Here is a 19,277-nt window from a genome sequence, read left to right on the forward strand (position 1 = left end):
TTATGGGTCAGAAGCAGATGTTCAAATTCAATATATTTCATTTTCTTTAGGCTTGCTTTATTTTCTTGTAAGACAACTTTATAGCATTTGCTTTTTTGTTTGTTTTGTCAAAATTCACCTCAGACCTGCTCGATGTCACTGATTTGAGGGGAAAAAAAAAAAAAATTAATTCAGGGCTTCCTACACACAGCCTCCACAGCTGTTTTCAGGGACAGCACCCTCAAAAAAAAAAAAAAAAAAATATTTCTAGGACTAAAGCCACAGCATGCTAAGCCTGTCCAAAGTTAATTTTTGCAGTGGCCTGTTTTATCATCTGGAGTAAGTTGCACCTTGTCTTTCTCCTCTGGTCCTCCTGAAGGGAAATCTCCTCAGTCCTTTCTTTACTTACTCTTCCTCTAGAGTAAACCCACAAAGTTCATGAGCTTCTCGCAGGAGCCTAGCCTCCAATGACTGATATTCCCAGTCCTCCGTCTTGGATGTTAGGAGTGCTATGAAGCATGCATTTTCTGAGCCCTGTGACTACATCCCTCTGGTTGCCATCTTGGCAGCATCTCTTGTGAACGCTCTTCCAGAGTGGATGGATCCTGAGCATCTCCAGCTCTTAACAAAATACACCCAAATATATTTACTGTCTCTAAACCTGTGACTCGCCTGTGAGTGGGACCTGGGAGCATTTCCCGGGTCTGAGTTTGCATCGTTCCTCTTCTGCAAGTCCGAGATGCTGCAGGAAGGCGAGCGTCGCTCCCCAGGTCCCTGCCTGGGCTCCAGGCAGCGGGATGCCCTGCCCAGTGCCTCTGCCCAGTAGGTTAGGCAGCAGGTCACAGGCTGCTTGACTAACCAAAGCTGATTCAAAAGTAATTGTTTCAGAACAAGCCTATTGCTCATGCACACACAGGTACGTAGCAGGGCAGAGATGCCTAACAAGTTCAGGTCTCACCTGAATGTTGCTATCTTTTCCTTGCAGGTTGGGCTTGATTTTGCGTAACCCAGTTACATCCCCTTCGGGGCTCAGTAGGTGGACAGTTCCATCTGCAGCTCGCTCTCTTCTCTATGCCTCTTGTTCACCACCTTCTCCTCTGAACAGCTCATGCTTCTTATTCGCCCCACCTTTCCCATATTTGACAGAGTTTTTAATGTGTAGAGCCCTTTGGAGCCTGTTGACTACCATAGCTGACTGAAGCACGGCAGGTTCTCTCTCCAGTTAATGGCTTTCCTACTGCTCTTCTTGTAAGACTCCAGCAGCCTTTTTTTCCCTGTTATAGTTTCATTTCCCACCATCTTCCTTTGATTGCACTCTGTACAATACCAAAGAGGTAATCTGAGATTCATATGGTAGTTCCACTCCCTTTACAGATGGATGCAGTACCAAGACACCAGTCCAGTGAAGCACTTAGATGTGCTTAACTTTAGGTATGAGCTTAAAATGTTACTAAGTCAGGATCCAAAAGCACAAGTTCTTATTGCTTGAAATAAAAATGGGGTTTGGTTAGGTCTAAACTGGGAGATGGTTATTCTGTTAGGAAAGATTACGATGTGACGTATGAGGGTATTTTTCAGAACAGTAAACACAGCTAATACAGTGAGGATGGCACATTGAATGCTGAGGAATACACTGTCTTCTAAATATATACTTATATTTCAGACATAAAGTAACTGTCTTCCTGCATGCATTGATTAGAAAGCAACAAGTAACTTGCTTTCCCCTGTTGTGTTTCCCCAGGGACCACCAGGGCCCCCAGGGCCCCCAGGACCACAAGTAAGTCTTTGTGTCAGAGTTGTTCATGTTGGTTTTGTGTCGCTGAGGTTTATCCAAGACCCACTCGAAGGCAGTAAAATAAAGAACCACAGGCTGCACCAAAGGCTGTGTAGCACAAGACCTTCTGTGTCGGCTGCATACCACGAGAAGTTAATCTTGCACTGGGATCGCCTACCCTGAAAAGATTAAACCAGTTCTAGAGCCAGATTTAATTTGCTACTGTAGTCACAGTAGCTTCCCATGAACAGAGAATCCTTGCAGTCTTTACAATATTTGATTATATCTCAGCGGAAAAAATATATGAGTTCATTGTTCCAGCCCACTTAGGTATTTTATTTAACATTCAGTGCTATTAAAAAACTTGCAAAAGAAATGCTTGATCTTTTCATGACATTGCTCAGTGAATGACTCAAAGTCTGTTGTAAGAAGCACTGGTAGCATGACATTTTAATTAGTTGTCTGTCTGACTATTTAGGTCTATAAAAATACTTTTAAATCTATAAAAATACTTTGAGGTAAACCTAGACTATTATATGATTGCAGTTCTTCAGTGGTGTCCTACAGACTTGTAAGCCTGAAAAGGCCTTTAAGCATGTTTAAATTTGAATTTTACATTAGAAAACTGAGTCGTACACTTAGTAAATCTTGACCTATTTTTTTTGCAGGGCAACAGGGGCCTTGGCTTCTATGGAGAAAAAGGTGAACAGGTAAAGGAAAACTAATGAATTAATATCACTACTAAAGGACAGGTTGATTCTACTTGCTATTTATAAAGGAACCTATTTTAAATACTCCTTTAATTTGCAAATGTATTATGTAATTATAAGAGAAAAACAAACAAGTATAGCTCTGAAAGTAATGATAATCTCCATAAGGAACGTCATAGCTGAACTAACTTCTACATGTCTAGGTCTAGCTGTGACCTCGTTTACACCAACAAAGAGGTAACGCTTCTGAAATTTATAGAGCCAGACCACTTTATATAAAGTAATAATCTTTATCGTCATTCTGGAAACATACAGGGCAAGAGCAAGTATTGCTATATGTTAATCCCACACAAAATAAATTTATCTTGCCATCAATTTATTCAGAGGTTTAGAACCATACTCCTAGCAGGGGCAAATCTGCATTGCTCCTTTTGTTGCAGTTCCTTAGACCCTGTGCTGATCAACAACTTGACAAGGTATTGTACCTGTTAGTAAACGTACCCTTATGCTTTTTCTGCAGGGCCCCCCAGGTCCTCCAGGTCCACCTGGGCTTCCTACGAGGGAACTGATGGGTGTCCCCTCGGACAAACACAAGGTAACTATCTTGCCAAAATACACAAGGAACTAAGAGGTCTGCAGCACCAAAACTAAAATATTGTACAAATGTGCTTTCACATACAGCACTTAGAAGACTTTAGTATATCGAGAGAGAAATCTGCTACTTTCCCATAGCTTGGATCATGAAGTACTTACTGAAACTATGGTGGCTGAAGTCATTCAGAAAGCACTTCTCACAGACTAGAGGTGCCTCACGCAAACCTGTTCTTTTTGTTTAAGTATGCAACCCCTGGCCATCACTCACATCTTCTCATTTTACAAGCAGAAATACCTGCTGAGAAATCATTCAATAACTTATTTTTCATAATAGTGAGTGAAATTTTCTTCCTGTAAAAGAAGCATATCTTTAGGGAAGCTATCTGAATTATTGTGTTTGTTTATATAACTTATCTATACGGTGCAGATATTTGTGTAAAAGGCTTGTTCATACATATTGGAGAAACCCTCAACAGCAAGATGCAGTTTATTCTCATCTATTGCTTCTTGCTGGGAGCAGAGGTATTCATACCCTGTACACGTATATTCTGTATCAGACACCAACCTCCAGACCAGTAGTTTTTCATCCCAGATTTGAAGTTAGAAAGTTCATGTGGCTCATGCAATTTCTGCAGTAAGATAAGTAAATTGGTATGATACTGAAAGATCTAAAAATGCCTTTGACAGTCTGCATTAAGTAACATACATGTTGGGATTTCCATGACTAAGCAGAGATGTCCGCATATGAGCTACTTGTCTGGAGAGCCTTTATATTCAGTGGAGATATCATCAATATAGTGAGTAGACTTGGGGCTATGATTTGTCTCATCCTGACAGGAGCTCTTACTTTTGATGAGACAATGCATAGATAATCAGTAGGTAAAAATGGGAGAATGTGCATTTATTTGTAGGCATTACTCAGGCACTCACCACCGAAATGTCTCATGAACAAGCCTGGAAACAACCTGAGGTGCTCACATTCCTAGAAACCTTTTTAGAAAAATTATCAAATATTTTTTTAAAAAAACAACTTTAAAAACTTCTTATGAAAACATGCATTTCATATGACAAGCATCTGAATAAAGAACAGCACAAGAGTGGTGTTTTTTCTCTTGATAAGCATTTGTCACTTTGTGTTGTACAAAAGTTACTGAGATGTAAATGGGAATGCCTAACATATCTGAATACTTTTTCTTTATTGTTAGGGTGAAAGAGGAGAACCTGGACAAAAAGGGGAAGCTGGAATTCCAGTAAGTCAAGTGGAGAAGAACAAAGACAACTAATAATATTGGAGTTAATACTGGTACATTCTTCAGTGAAATGATGCAGTATAGATATGGAGCAACGTAAGCAGAGACACCAGTTCTGATGCATTAGAAAAACTGAACAACATGATGTGTAATAACTCCACAGTACAATCAGTTGTTCTCTCGCTGGTTTAACAAAATAAGATTTTCCCTCACACGCTTTTTAATTTTAGCTTTAACTATTAATAAATCTCTTCACTGCTGGTGATCTGCTGATCTATGTTTAAAAATTCCACTAAATTTCATTAAATAAGTATATATGGAAATTTTCTCAATCCTTTTCAGCCTACTCTCCAGCACGTACAGACTTTTGCTCTCACTGGTCATTAAGTCTGTTGAGTAATCCCATGTGTTGCTGTATCATTTAGAGCTGTCAACCAGGCTTGACTGAATGTGGTTTAGTTAACTCACGGGCAACCTCTAGACTGTCTAAATAGCTTTGCTATTGAGTGGTTCCTTTTTACTTCCCAGAGTGGTTTAAAATACAGTCTTTACCAATTAGGGATGCCTCACTGAGCATTTTACAGAGCTTTATTTTCTCAGATGGTCTGGTCAGCTTCTCCACAAGGTTATGGGAGAAGGTCGCAGTGTGAGCCCTGATGCCCTCCGTGTGCAGTTGCTAGCCAGTTCTTCAGCTGTTGGTCAGATTTTACACGTGTAGGATTTGGTTGACTACATTAGGAAAACTGTAGATTTGTGCTGATGTAGCAAAAGGGGATATGTGTTTCTCTCTTTTTTTTTTCCTTCACAATAGGATGGATAGCAGCATGCCTGTGTTTGCCAAATAGTTCTCTGAAGCTACAATTTGCGCATAAGCTGAGTTGCTTAATTGGTTGTATAGCTGAACAATTGCTTTGGCTCTTCTTCAGAGTTGCTGCCACAGAAGAAATAAAGGAGGAGATGATGGGGAGGGGACAGGGTTTCCCTCCTAATGGCCCACTCCTGCTATTGTAATGAAGCAAGCATGTTACACTTAATTTTAAGGATGACAGTTCCTTCACATGCAGCTATTATTAGACCCTCCATGTGTTACAATGATGTTTTCTTCCTGTTTAGCTTCCATAAAACAGTGTTACAATTTTTTTGCACATAATGAAGAAATATGTTGACCTGACTTGTAATGTTTCCTAGGGTGTACTTCTCTATGCTCCTGAAAAAGGTGAAGAAGGGGTAATGGGCTTCCCAGGACAAAGGGTGAGTCACTCATTAAAAATCCACCCAGCTGAATGTGCAAATCCAAGCTGAGAGTTTGCCTTCAGGAACAAAACACAGATTAACAAACTATAGAAATGATAGTTCTTCAGCCCACCGGGTTGTGGCCAGCTCTGAACTGCCTGATATAGGAAAGCAAAAAGGCCATTTTGAAATGGCAGTGGGAGGAGGGCCCCGTGGGACTCGCAGGTATGCCTATACCATCACTGGGGAGCCTTGTGCATCTCTTACCTAAAGCAGTGCTCACTGACCACAGCTACTGTCCTGGTCCTCAGCACAGGCTGTATTGCACCGTTTCCATCTTAGCACTCTTCAGACCGTGGTTAACAAACAGGGGTTTGGCTCCGGCTACTTGTGACCCCAGGAAAAAAGCTAATCCAAATACTATTACCTTGTAGAATCTATGGATGCCTTTTCTGGGGCAGTGTTTCTAAAGTGCTTAAACAGAGTGAGACCGGTACTCAGCATACATTTTTAAAAAATCTCATCCATCTTTAAAATCTTCATGGTCAATTTACAATGTATTGATTAAGAGATAAATGCCAGATTAGATTTCAGACCTGTTTGTACCATACATGAATCTCATTGAAAAAGTATCTGAACTCTGACTGTTAGTGTTAGAGTTTCAAGCTGTCACATTTATTTTATCTAAGAAATAATAATGGTCCTTAACCATTAGGATGTTAGGATGTCACTTTATTTTGCTAATTTTATTGTGCCTTCATAGGGACTGCCTGGCATCAATGGTTTTCCAGGACTCGGTGGAGAAAGAGTGAGTATTTCATACAAGACTGCTGTTTCTGACACATATGTAGACAATCTGTCTGAAAAGTAAACTGTAGAGGATGAATTCTGCCTGTAATTACACAGGCTGTAGTCTAACAAATAGCATCTGGATTCATCCATCCTTGTAATTTGGGGTCAGTTATTTTTCTTATCAGTGAGGAAAATAAAATAGCCCTATAATTAGTCTTTTTTGCTTAAAATATAAGCATGTTTTAAGAGCACTATAGGGAGGTGTCATTTTCATTGTTGCCATTACTGTGACCATGATTTCTGTAATTTTCTTCCTACATGCAGAAACTTACTTTTTTGAATAGCTTTCTGCAGATGTGGTTGAGCTGTATGGTTATCTTGAATATCACAAAAGAAGAAAAGGAAACTGATAAATACACCAGTTAAATCTCTGTCCCCATGGAAAAACACCCAAATATTTAAAATAGCATTCTGTCAGAGAAGAGCTCATGCTTTCTGTTCAGTCTCAGAAAAAGGCTTCTTCAGTCAGCATTAGAAATCACTTCTGTGAGCTATTCAAATAGCTGTGGGATGCATGACTCCATCCTTAGTTGTTTAAGGATTTGTCCTGCCATGAAGGCATAACAATAATAACATGAAACACATGGGACATGAAATTATATAGAATATGAAAAATAACATTTGCACAGCTCTTAGGTCTGATCACAAAACCTGGTGGTGTGAAAGGGAGTATGTTATCAGTAATACGTACATGGAGAGGCTGATGCAAAACCCATTAAAGCCCACTGGTTGACCTTAACGTGGGTTCATGCTCCAGTCAGAAATGGTCAGTGGCTTCCCCTTCTCGAGGGTGGATCTCGGCAACCATCTTAGTGGAAGGTGCATTGGTTTGGATGGAGTATCATTGCATAACGTGTGTATGAAAGGGGACAGCTACTCGACGCGCTGTTCACAACGACCTTCTTTTTGTTGATTTTCAAGTGATTTGATTCTTAAGAAAGAAAGAAGAATGGCTAAGTCCTGCCTGCACACAGATGAAGTCGCAGTTAATTAGGAAGCTGCTGGCTTCACTTTTAGACCACCAGCTCCACCTAGTGTAAAGAGGTTTTACACCTGATACTCAAGAGGCTCCTTTTCTGATGGTGTGATGTACAGTTGCCATTATGGAAAGGTCTCTGAAGCGTTCGGTCCAGTTTGTGGCGTCTTGCTGAGAGCTGTGGTATTTGTAGCACTTCAAAACTGGAAGTGACTTAGAGAGCTGGTTATTAACATTCAAGTTCTGTGTAGGAGTTGTTCCCACTGTCAAACTCGAGACATGCTGAATTTTAAAAAAGCTGGCTAATAATCTAACTAGTGTGAATTATACAAACCTACTGGTTTCGGTGAAACTGTGTTAATTGGTATTGGTTGATGATCTGGCCACTGTTTTTTTACTAAAAGCTCACCTTTTTAACACTAGTCTTTTTCCAGAGTAACATTTTCTATAGAGAACAAAAGTTGTCAAAGAGCTGAGTAAAGCACACAGAAGAGATCATCTCTTCTGTATCCTCATCACTGAAATCTGCACTTTGCTCTGTGCACCCCCAGCAGCTGACATATGCTGTCATATGGTAGGATGTACCGAGTTTTACCACATGTGTTTTAATCCACATGCTTTGGATTTCAAACCTTTTAAAAGAACTCAGCGGGCAGGACCTTAAATATTATAACATTTGCTGGGGAAGGGATGGAAAATTTTCTCTGGGATACGGCATGCCCGGGGGTGGGAGAGTTGGATGAAGGTAACTTCGGGGCTGGTCCCGAGCTCTCCTCGCTCAGCCGGAGAACGCCTCTGTGGCCAAACAGGCTCCAGCCGCCTGGAAAACAGCAAAAAGGACCCGCGCACTTCGGTGCTATTTCGCTGCTCGTTGTTTTCATTCCGGTGAAAATATGTCCACTCGTAACGATTCAGACTCGTTTAGTCTTCTCGCAGCAGGTTGGTGTGTTCTGGCTGCCTGTCCCACGTGTCTCGGGGTCAGCGGGCACGGAGGGGATCCCGCGTCTCGCTCCCATCCCGCAGCCTCCGTGGGAAGGTGCGAGGGTAGGTGCTCCTTCTTCACCTGCACTGCTGCCAGGGGCCACAGCCTGCGCCACAGCGGACCCCGCTGGCCTTGGACGGCAGTTAGGCTTGGTCCGAAAGATGGAACATCAAAACTCGAGGAGAATTAATGGCATTGCCCGAATTACTACACCCCAGAGAGACAAAATGCTCAGCTCTGTTGTGTAGTTTTTATGCTAACATCAGAGGAAGCCAGCTGCTACAGACCAAATAATTTTATTCTCTCTCTGATAAAGGAAAAGTCAATCATTTTTATGTGTATTACAGGGTTTTCCAGGATTTGATGGTCCACCGGGCGGCTACGGTCCTAGGGGAGGCAAGGTACTGCTTTACTTCCATTTGCTAGAAGCAATAAACCAGATGTCATTTTGCTTTCTTTTCTTTTCTGTCATGTAATAACAATTGTGTTTGTTGTCATTGTAGGACTGGTTATGTGGTTTGTTAACTTGAAATCTCTGAGACTTCTTAAAAGTCACGTCAGTGCTTTTGAAAGTCTGTTTCTTTGTGTTTCATGGGCATACCTTTCCATTTTAAAAGAAATTCTCTAGAATAATGTGCTTAGACGTGATACTTCAACTTCTGTTAACAGGGGGAGCCAGGCGAGATCGGTCCTCCAGGACCAGTTTCCTATTTTCCTTCCAGCATCCCAAGGAAAGGTACGTCTTCCTTGCTTAGATTGCTTAGCTTAGCTGCGTTTTACTACCATCTACATAGATGAAAAGCATGAAATTCTGAGAATTCAACTCCTCAAAAAACTGTTGTTTGCTAAACTGTTCCAGAAGATATAATTGCCTTCCGAGAGAGTGCCCTAATCACCTTTTTGGAGGCAGGTGGTTTCTTTGTCTCTTCTGCTGAAGCTGGATTGCTATACAAAAGGCATCCATGCATTCCTGTGTCCACAGAGAAGAAACAAGCAAAAAAGTGTGTGACTTTGTTGTCCAGTGAAAGGAAGAATGGAAGAGTCTGTCTTCTGCGTCCTGTTTCAGGGACCCTGGATAAAGTGCAGCAATGGCAGCACAGCAGAGACCATTCTTATAATCTAATATTCAGAAAGAAAAAAAGAAACCCAAACACTTTAAAAAAGCCTTGAGGAATAGAAGAGAATTCCCCCCCCCCCCCCCCTTTTTAAATTGACAAATTTCCTTTGTGATCTTTTCACTAGGCTCATAGCACCCACTGTCAGCTATCCTGCAGAGCTGTGGTGGCTCTGGCTGCCCAGACTAGAAACACATAGAAGGTGATATCAGTTTGCCAAGGCCAAGACTATTCCAGGGAAGGTGCCAGCAAACAGCAAGGGTGATCACATGCCGTTGCCCCAGCCTGTGTCCTGTTCGGTTGAGTTTACTGGTCTTGTTGATAGCCAGAGAGTCTAGCAATGAATGGTTCCCTTCCTCCCAGAGAAAGGGAGCAAGACGCCCAAAACATTGTTCAGATCACCCCGAATACCCTGCCGGGCTTGTAGGAGCAGGAGAGACTGTGTAGAGGGAAGAGGAAGCCGGCGGAGGGCTGGACACACCGTATGTCCTCCAGTACCATTGACCTGTGACAAGAGCACGATCCTTTCTGCAGGCAATAGCAGATGTTTTTGGTACTGCGGAGCAGAGGAAAGCTCACATATCATACCTCTGTTATAACGGCAGCTTCTTGCAGGGAAAGGAGGGGCTCTCCTCAGAGAGCTGGTCTTCTGTGCTTCCCAGGAGCAATGTAGCTCTAGCGGCATATTAGTAAGAGCTGAGAGATGCTCCTTCCTCCGGGGCTTGGTGGCTCCACACCATTCCTGTCACAGGCCATGCTCAGCTCCCAGGTATTTGGGCTTTACAGAAATTTCTCAGATGTATTTCTTTATTCAGGCTGAGGCAGCATGAGGTTACAGGTTTTTGCATTTCTAAAGCTACCTTTAAGAAATGATGGTAAATTCTAATATTCTGAAGCCCTTGAAGTTCCTAATTTTTACTTTCTAAGAATTGAGCAATCTGCAGTGTATCACGAGTCGGTACTTATGGATCACAAACAGCATCACACTAACATGTGTTCTGTGGAACCGGGGATGTCTTTCAGGTGCAAGAGGCGATCCAGGCTTTCCAGGTGTTTCTGGACTGCAGGGAGATCCAGGAGAGGAGGGAGATCGTGGGCTGCCTGGTCCTCCTGGGTTCTCTGATGGTAATACCCCAGCAACACATGTTCCAACAGCTTAACTTTATAGCGATTTTTAACTCATAACAGGGTCAGGGTGGGGGAGATACATGTGTGGACCATGGAACATGCAGCGCAGAGTGGTAGATAACTAACTGAGGGGAGCATTTTCCTTCGGCCTCGATGGGGCTCTGGCAAAGCAACTGAAGTGGAGATGATGACAGAGCCTTGCTTCAGTAACTGCTATTGATTTGCTCAAGTGAAAAGTTCAGTTACCTTTTTTGCTCTACGCTAAATATCTCCATTTTCTTTGCATGTTAGATGCAGTTGTATGAACTTTCCCTTCTGCTACATTACAGCTCTTTGAGCAGCGTTTTTAAGAAATTGGTCTGACCTTCTTCCCTGGTTCTGTTTCAGCGGATGGGGATAAGCCAGGCTTACCTGGAGAAATGGGACCAAAAGGCAAAAAAGGTGAAGTAGGATCTCCTGCTTATCAGGTGGGCCTGCCTGGGTTTCCGGGTAAGGACGGCACACCAGGACTCCGTGGCCCACCTGGTCCTGCTGGATCCCCTGGTAAGTGCATGAAGAGAGATGTTGAGAACTCACAGGAACGTCTTTGCGTATTTTAAAGATAGCCGTTGGCAAGGCAAAGTGAGAAAGTAGATTGAGGGAATGAAACGAAATGGGTGGCGGGGAGGACACACAGGGGAGAAGTGTTGTATGCTCATCAATGAAGGACAGGTTTCCATGGTTTTTAGACATTCTGGCAACATCTGAAAGAAAAGAAGGTCTGTTTTGGGTGGGGGGAGGGATATGAGTGTCAAGGAGTGTCTGAGAGCGCTGGATTTCTTCCTTAGCCTGGAGAAGAGAAAGCTAAGGGGAATCTTACTGCTGTCTTCCCCTACCTCTTGGGAGGTCATAGGGAAAAGGGAACCAGATGCTTCACTAAGGAGCACAGCAACAGGACAAGAAGCAATGGCCACGAGCTGCAACAGAGGAAGTTCTGCTTAGGTATTAGGAAAACCTTTTCCACCATGGGGGTGGTCAGGCACTGGAACAGGTTTCCCAGAGAGGTTGTAGACTCTCCATCTTTGGAGGTATTCAATACTCAGCTGGACAAGGCTGTGAGCAACTTGCCGTAACTTTGAGGTTGGCCCTGCTTTGAGCGGAGGGTTGGGCCGGGTGGCCTCCAGAGGCCACTTCTGACTGGTACTGTGCTGTGCCTCTGTGAAAAGCACCAGGCTGCGGTGCGAGAGCGGGACTGGAGAAAAGGATGTGCAGGAGATGGTCCAGAGCAGGCAGTCTGTGGTACCGCGAAGTACGTTGTGCTGAGGGAGAGGAGCAAAGGAATTCAGGGTGAGAGCGAGCAAAGAATGGCAAGGATCATCTGCCACGGCAGAGGGAAGTCGCTGAGAACGGGTGTGGGAAGCTGAGGGAAGAGGGAGGGAGGAAGAGAGCACGGGGTGGATAACAACAGGCTGGGTTAGACAATAAATGACATTAGGGGAAACAAAAGGGCAGATGCAGTGCAGCTCAAAAGAATAGGGAGGAAAGAGAAGAAAAGGAAATCTTCAGTAGATTAATTTCTGTTTTTATTTAATTAAACTTCTAGGTTCTCTCTTTGGATTAAAAGGACGGGAGGGCACGCCAGGTAAATTTGGCGTGCAGGGTTTCCCTGGGCCAAGAGGACCAAAAGGACCTAAAGGTAGGTTATAACTGATAACTTGATAGATGATCTGCTGTTATGCATTGTGTAAAGCTCCCATTGTATTCTGTCTGAGTTTCTTGAACTATGACATGCTTGGGGACCGATGAATTTGATCTGGGGCTAACACAACAAGGAAACATTGTGTTAGTTTCTTGTAAGAAAAAAAAAAAGTAGTACTTTTCTGAAGTATTTGAGAAACTACTCAAGTATTCTCAAGTCTATATACAAAATGGATACAGCTGAATGTCTATTTGTTGTGACAGAGCATTCTTCTTTCTCTTTCCAATCCTTTTCTTAGGCGAAGAAGGGGATTGCAGTAAATGCCTTGTGGGTGATGAAATGAGAAGGGGCTCTACTGGCCCGCCCGGCCCTCCTGGCTTTCCAGGAACCCCTGGCCAGCCTGGGAGGAAAGGAGAACCTGGTGATCAAGGACCACATGGTAATCCTGGCTACCCTGGAGCAAAAGTGAGATACTTGTTTCTTTATTGCATAGTTTTATATGCCTACTAGAAAAAAACCCCAAGCTATTCTCCATGGAAAAACAATGAAAAGTATGGTTTCTTTTCTTCTGTGCCACTTCAATAACTTTCAGATTGCTATCTAGAAAATGCTGAAAGCCAAAAATTGCTGGGACGAAGGTGAAAATAGGATGTTTGGGGAAGAGTGAAAGATTTCCACATAATCCAAAGTCCATTTAAACAAAGCTCGCTCAGCAGAACCCTTTCAAGCAGCTGTAGTACTGAGTATGATCTGACAATCTAGAAGGGTAACTATTCCAGTAGTAACTTAAGGTTGTTGCTAGTAAGATGCATATGTCAAACTGATGAAATGTAACGTTCTTGTTTATAATACATTAAGTCTTCCTGAAAACCACCATTCAATAACCCCAAGAAACAGACTTTGCTTGTAATTGCTTGCTTGTTATTTACACTTAAAGGTGCTGTACTATGGGGTATGCCAACTGCACCATGGTTCCTCACAGTCAGAACTGACTTCAGGAAGTCACATCTCTCAAGATTTTAGGATAGAATTTTTGTAAAGCTGACCCAAAACTGATTCTGTTTATGCAAAGATGCCAGAGCAAACATAATGTTTTCAGTTAGTGCTTTAGGCTCTTCTGAACGTCAAAAAACCAAACTCGCTTCCAACTAGCTTAAGTTTGGGAATTTGTTAGAATTAAAATAAAATGAACTTTGATTTGATTGTGGCTGTCAAAAAAAAGCAGAAAAAATAGATCAGATTTTTGCTGAAAATTCAAAATACTTCTATGAAAAGTTCTACTTTCTAGAAGTCATGAAAAAGTTGACAAATATTTTCAAAAAGTTCAGTGTTGAAACTTCAGTTAAAATTTTGCAAGTTCTGCAAGGTTTTTTGCCTTTGAAATGAAGAATTTCAATATCTTCATACCAAAATTTAAATTACTGTAGAACAGACAGTAATATAGACATATACAGACATACCATAGCATAGCAAAATATCACTCAGCAGCAAAGGCCTGACTTTATCTCAGCCTTTGGTCTGCAACAAATTCAAAGTAAAACAATTTAGCTTAAATATTCTTGATCCATATACTTAGGCAGAAGTGACTCCCTAATTCTTTGAGCACGTTCAAGAAGTTACGTATACGGACAGTAAATATACTTAATCGAGATTGATCTGTATCAATTTAATGAAAATAAAATTTTATCCCAAGCAAAGGGTATTTTTTTCCGTGGAGAAAGAGGAATTAGAAACAGCTGTAAAAGATTTTGAAAACACCTATGTGCTAAATTGCATTATACACGACATTTAAACCTTGAAAACAAAAAAATAGCAATGTGAACATCATACTATTAATGCGGTATTACTGCTGAAAATCTCTGCAGTTATATAGTCAGTGAAATAATTCAGCATTATATTAAATTCCTGAGATTTCTTTTGGCCTGCAAAAAGCAATGTCCAAAAGAAACATCTTTACCGTGGTGTATAGATGTGGCTTCAGTGACCATTAAAACGCGGTTTGCAAATACGGCCCGGGTAAAGCAGGATCCTTACGCTCAAATCTGATCTCCTGCTTTAGACTTACAGAAGTGTGAACCTGTATTGAGACGACCTGCAGCTGAGATACAGCTTCCACACGTGCTTTTCACCCAAGAAAATCTTGGAGAATGTCAGTACAATGCAGTGATGCAAAAGACACCCTTTTAAATAACATATGGCACAGGAGTATTTTAAACAAAAAATAAACGCATCACGGGTACATCCCTTTCATTCAGTGCCTGCCCTGGAATTCAGTAAGAGGAGGCTAGGGAAAACCGAACACGCGTGGCTTATGTTTTAGTGAGCGTGAATGTAATTATTCAGCACTAAAGCTAACCGGCATAAGACAGTCGACGGTAAATGAGTCTGTAACCTCTGGGCCTTGGCACCTGCCCTGGGTTTGGTCCTGTGGCAGAACGGCTCTTGGCCAGAAGCTACCACGGCCGCTGGCGGACGGGCCGCCCGGGAGGAGAGCTCTGCGTTACGCCGGGGGATCAGCGGTGCCAGAGACCGCTCTTCAGCTTCGCCGCGGTTGGCCTTTGCAAGAGAGGAAGTCTCCCTCCTGAAGATTTCCGAAGCTGGACTGGGCAAGGCCCTGAGCACCCTGCTGTAGCTCCAGGCGCTCTCCCTTCTGACCAAAGCCTTTCCCACAGGTCCGTGTCTGGGCCGTGTCACCTCCTCACCCCGTGCCCCAGTTCTTGTCTCTGGTACTTGAAGACGGTGCTGCTTTTCAGCCCCGCAGCGGTGGTGTGGATCACAGTCCGCTGCCAGCTATGAGGTTGTCTCTTGTAGCGGTGGGCAGGAGGACTTGCAGGTCAATACAACCCTGAGTTCTGTTCCCGTGGTGCCGGAGAGTCGCTCGCAGCATTTTCGTTCGTGGCTAACGCTGAGTAATTTACCGCGTTTTCTCCAATGCAGTTCTGCAGCTGCAGTCATCTGCAGGACTCTAGCTCCTGGTAAGCCACAGCTCTCCCAGTGCCATCCTCATGTAGAAGCTCCCCTTCCATGCCACATAGACCTTGGCCCTAGTTAGAGCGTATTAATAAAGATGCAGGCACAAGAATGGGATTACTGAAGAGGAAATCACTCACAGAAAGTAACGGGAAGGCAGTAAAATTCAAGGAGACTTTTTTGTAAGCAAGACAGTGGAAATGCATATCTTGATACTTATTTCTTAAGTGGTTCTGTTTCTTTTTTTTCTTTGATGTATGTAACGCCAGGGATTTTCGGGTCAAGATGGATTTCCTGGACCAAAAGGAGAAAAGGGAGATTCTTTACACATAACTACCAAAGGTAGAGTAAAAATTCATATCACGTGTATTTTGCTATTATTTTTTGCTATTATATGAGAGACTGGTCTCACAATGAAAGGTCTTCTTTAGGCACCAAAGGAATCCGAGGAGATCCCGGGCTGCCTGGTATCAGAGGTGAAGACGGTTTCCCAGGCAGAGATGGATTAGATGGTTTACCAGGACAGCCTGGCCTGCCGGTAAGTAGCCAATATAGCTAAATCATTTCCACCACACTCAATCACTAATGCATTTAATTCTGAGGGGTTATGATCACCAGGCTATCCTTCTCTCACAGATCATGATGCACAACTAGACTGGCTTTGCTAGTATTGATATATTAAATATCAGGTTTACTCTCAGGGTTTTTAGAACAGTCTTTCACTTTTATTTCCATTTTATTTAAACAATTAAGTAGTAGCTAACCCATTTAGGCCAGCTTGTTATTACTGGTTAGTATGTGATAATTAGTGGTTTATTAGTGACTCCTCCTAGCATTGTCTCAGAGAGATTCTGTGTGACTGAACTTCAACAGCTTTGTTACGACTGAGTTAAAGAAAAGCAAAATTTTCTACAATTTTACGACCTCTAAATGTAGATTATGTCATCATATATATGCTTGATAGCACCTCACCTAACTAACTGTAGCCATCTAGAAGTTCGACAAGTAGTTTTAGTTTGTTTTCTAAGCTCCTTCTGTAAGCAAAAGAAAAAGTTAAATACCTTGCAAGAGGTATTCATATTGTCCATCATAAATGCTGTTTTGGACCACTGGGATGCTCTTGCGTCATATTTGAAGATGGGCCAGAGCCGTATCATTCAATATGGACCACAGTGCTTTTTACTACCAGTAAAGATGGTATTTTATATTACTTCGGAGGATGGAAACGTTTTCTAGTGATGTTCATAAGATGTTGATTCAGTGGTGTAGAAATATCACTAGAGGAACAGACAAAGAAAAAACTCTGCCCATTTGGGTGCAATTTTATGTCAGCTTTTCTCAAGGTCTCAGAAGTAAATGCCACACCAGAACATCTCTAGCGATGCACGTGGTTTCCCGAAAACCCACTCGCAGCTTTTCAGAAAGGGCAGTAAGCCTCTCCACAGCAGTGATTCGTTTTGCCTGCGTGCCGTTCATGGGCCAGCATTTTTAGGGGAACACTCCCTCCAAGAGTGCTTCTGTCGTGCCTTTTCTGCCATGAGGTCTAAATTAAAGTCAGATTATTTCAAATATGTTTTATTTGCAATGTTGATTTAAAGAGCTGTGACACCTGGGGAATTGCTGCCCATAAGACGTTACTCATGAGAGTAGTTCAACTGTCCGAGTTCTGTTTGTTTCTCAGCAAAGTCGGGAGTGACCGCCTCTCTTCCCTTCCCGCAGGGTGACGGTATCAGAGGTTTGCCCGGCGATCCTGGTTATCCAGGTGAATTAGGCCCAAAGGGCTTTCCAGGAGAAGCCGGCCTGCCGGGTGAAGGGTTTCCTGGTCCAAAAGGGTACCGGGGTTCTCCAGGTGACCATGGACAGGACGGAACCCAGGGACCTCCAGGTCTGCCTGGTCCGCCAGGAGAGCCTGGCCAACTTGGTAAGAGACATCGCTGTCTTACAGCAAAGCCGTGGGGATCGTTACTGAATTGTGTGCAGCACCTGTACAACGCACTGTGGAAAAGGCAGCGTTTGGGGGGGGGCTGTGTGGGTAAAAAGGGATTGCTTGTATTAGTTGTGCAGAAATCTTAAAGAAGGACGTACATCAGAAGTCCCAGTAGTTTCATGTCGGGTATTGAAATAGCATGAATGAATGTCAGTGCCAGCAGGTAACACCTTTCAGGTTTCAAGCAGCTGGAGGCAATGGAGCAATGTCCTGCCATTGCAGTACTCACAGGTGGTTTTCTCGGGTCTTCCCCATCCAACATAAACTTTTAATTGACCAGAGAAAATCATGTGGCCGTCCTTCAGAGCTCTTCATCGTATCTCTGCAGCTTTCCAAGTCCCTTCCAGTATAAGAATGCCAGGGTTACGTTCACAAGAGCTCAGGCTCAGAGTTTTATTGCTCGACGTCGAGATGCCTGGCAGAATATTCCAGCCAGAGCAGGCACCTGCCAACCCTACAGAGGGCATGGGACACAGCCTCCTAACTCTGACAGGGCTAGGTTTCAGGCCTGGATCTAAGTAATATACGGATAGAGAGTTCCAGTATGTTATAGCAAATGGTTTGTGTTGTCTGTATGCGTAATACATAAGAGAATACATTATCTGGTGTTGTAATAGACATTTTGGTTAGAATTGAGAGCATTTTACAATTTTTCTCTTTTAAATGATAACTGTCTTTTCCCATTCTTTGCTCGTAGACTGTGGGCAGGTCATTGAAGACTTTTCTAGAGGAGATGGAACCGAGCCAATATGGTCAGGTACTGTACCTACAAATGGCTTGAATATATTTTAATATTTCATCTTATGCTGCTCTTATGGCTTGATACTTTCTTTCTGATGACTGCTTTGGATGCTCTCGATGGTAAACTGTTTGAACTTCAGGTCACAAATAACCATGCATATACTGTACATAGCTCAAAAGTAATTTGATCAAATTGAACATATTCTAAAATTACTGCACTTTCAGCTTTGCAATTCAGAAATTCTTTATTTCATTGCTCCTGCGTGTTTATTGTGACAAAATAATGATTACCATGCAATCTATAACAACAGTCCCAGAAATTAGGTGCCCAAGAAAATTCAAGCAACTTCTTTTAAAGAAGAACTTTGAAGATTTTCAGTGCAACTTGACATACAAAGAAAAAACCCCTTCATTTGTACCAAAATTTGACTTGATTGCTTCAGGGGTATAAACTGCCCACAGGGAAACAAAGTGTTTTTCTTATTCTGAAAAATACAGTCATCGATGAGGTTGGACTACCCTTCCCATGCCGGTCTAACCGGAGCAGCCACTATAGCCCCTGTAAAACAGGCAGAAGAGCAGCTCTTGGGGGGGGAGCTCAACTTGAGTGCTCCCCTGAAAATGCCACCCATGACCAATTGGGTTTTTTAATGAAGAATAAAACTTGTTTCAAATTAGGGTTTTGCCTGTTAACTTCATTCACCTGCTTTAACGATGTTGTCTCAACTGCAGGTGCAGAGCTGATGAGAGGCATCACATGAGCACGTATGGTGCAACTAACCCTCTTTGTTTGCAGGCGCGGGCTGTGTGAGGCCACCAAAGGGATCCCAAGGCAAGCCAGGACTGCCAGGAGCCACAGGTAACGTTTTGCCTTCACTTTTGTTTCCCACATACGCTATGTTTTGAGGGAGATCTTGCAAGGTCGATTAAGGTTGAGCCTTAGCAGGCAGCGAGTTCTAGAAATGACAATGGACGGGAGCATTAACTTGAAGCTGGCAGAGGGATCTAAGCAGCCTGCAGCCCAGGTGGCTGCACCATTCCGGAGCTATTTCTGCCTTTGCTAATGAGCGTCAGCCATGAAACAGAAGACAGAAAGGACAGCCCATTTGCTACTCTCCCCGTGCAAGTAAGTGAGAGTATACAGAGAGAGTCTACAAGTTTATCGGTAGATGGTATACCGAGGTCTCTGAGAGCTGACTGGACACCTCACAAGGAAAATCCTGAGAGCAGGGTGATAAAAGGCTGCAATGGAGGACTCTGGCAGATCCTTCTTACTATTCCTCCTTGTGTGTTACACAGAGTGCTTTC

At 42.9% G+C, this 19,277-nt stretch overlaps 1 protein-coding gene across 2 annotated transcripts in view; it reads left to right on the top strand.

The window, feature by feature from the left end:
* Positions 1-19,277, top strand: part of COL4A2 (collagen type IV alpha 2 chain) — a 145,614-nt gene that overhangs the window by 97,719 nt on the left and 28,618 nt on the right. For both annotated transcript variants that reach the window (XM_029998713.1, XM_029998712.1), the window contains exons 11-27: positions 1,721-1,756; positions 2,422-2,463; positions 2,984-3,058; positions 4,263-4,307; positions 5,496-5,558; positions 6,304-6,348; positions 8,698-8,751; positions 9,020-9,086; positions 10,489-10,590; positions 10,981-11,136; positions 12,176-12,268; positions 12,570-12,736; positions 15,511-15,583; positions 15,673-15,779; positions 16,961-17,162; positions 17,926-17,985; positions 18,766-18,828. In XM_029998713.1, the coding sequence (XP_029854573.1) occupies positions 1,721-1,756; positions 2,422-2,463; positions 2,984-3,058; positions 4,263-4,307; positions 5,496-5,558; positions 6,304-6,348; positions 8,698-8,751; positions 9,020-9,086; positions 10,489-10,590; positions 10,981-11,136; positions 12,176-12,268; positions 12,570-12,736; positions 15,511-15,583; positions 15,673-15,779; positions 16,961-17,162; positions 17,926-17,985; positions 18,766-18,828 (1,450 nt within the window). The remainder of the gene's footprint in view (positions 1-1,720; positions 1,757-2,421; positions 2,464-2,983; positions 3,059-4,262; positions 4,308-5,495; positions 5,559-6,303; positions 6,349-8,697; positions 8,752-9,019; positions 9,087-10,488; positions 10,591-10,980; positions 11,137-12,175; positions 12,269-12,569; positions 12,737-15,510; positions 15,584-15,672; positions 15,780-16,960; positions 17,163-17,925; positions 17,986-18,765; positions 18,829-19,277) is intronic.

This window comes from Aquila chrysaetos, chromosome 23 (genome assembly GCF_900496995.4).
Source record: "Aquila chrysaetos chrysaetos chromosome 23, bAquChr1.4, whole genome shotgun sequence".
NCBI lineage: Eukaryota > Metazoa > Chordata > Aves > Accipitriformes > Accipitridae > Aquila > Aquila chrysaetos.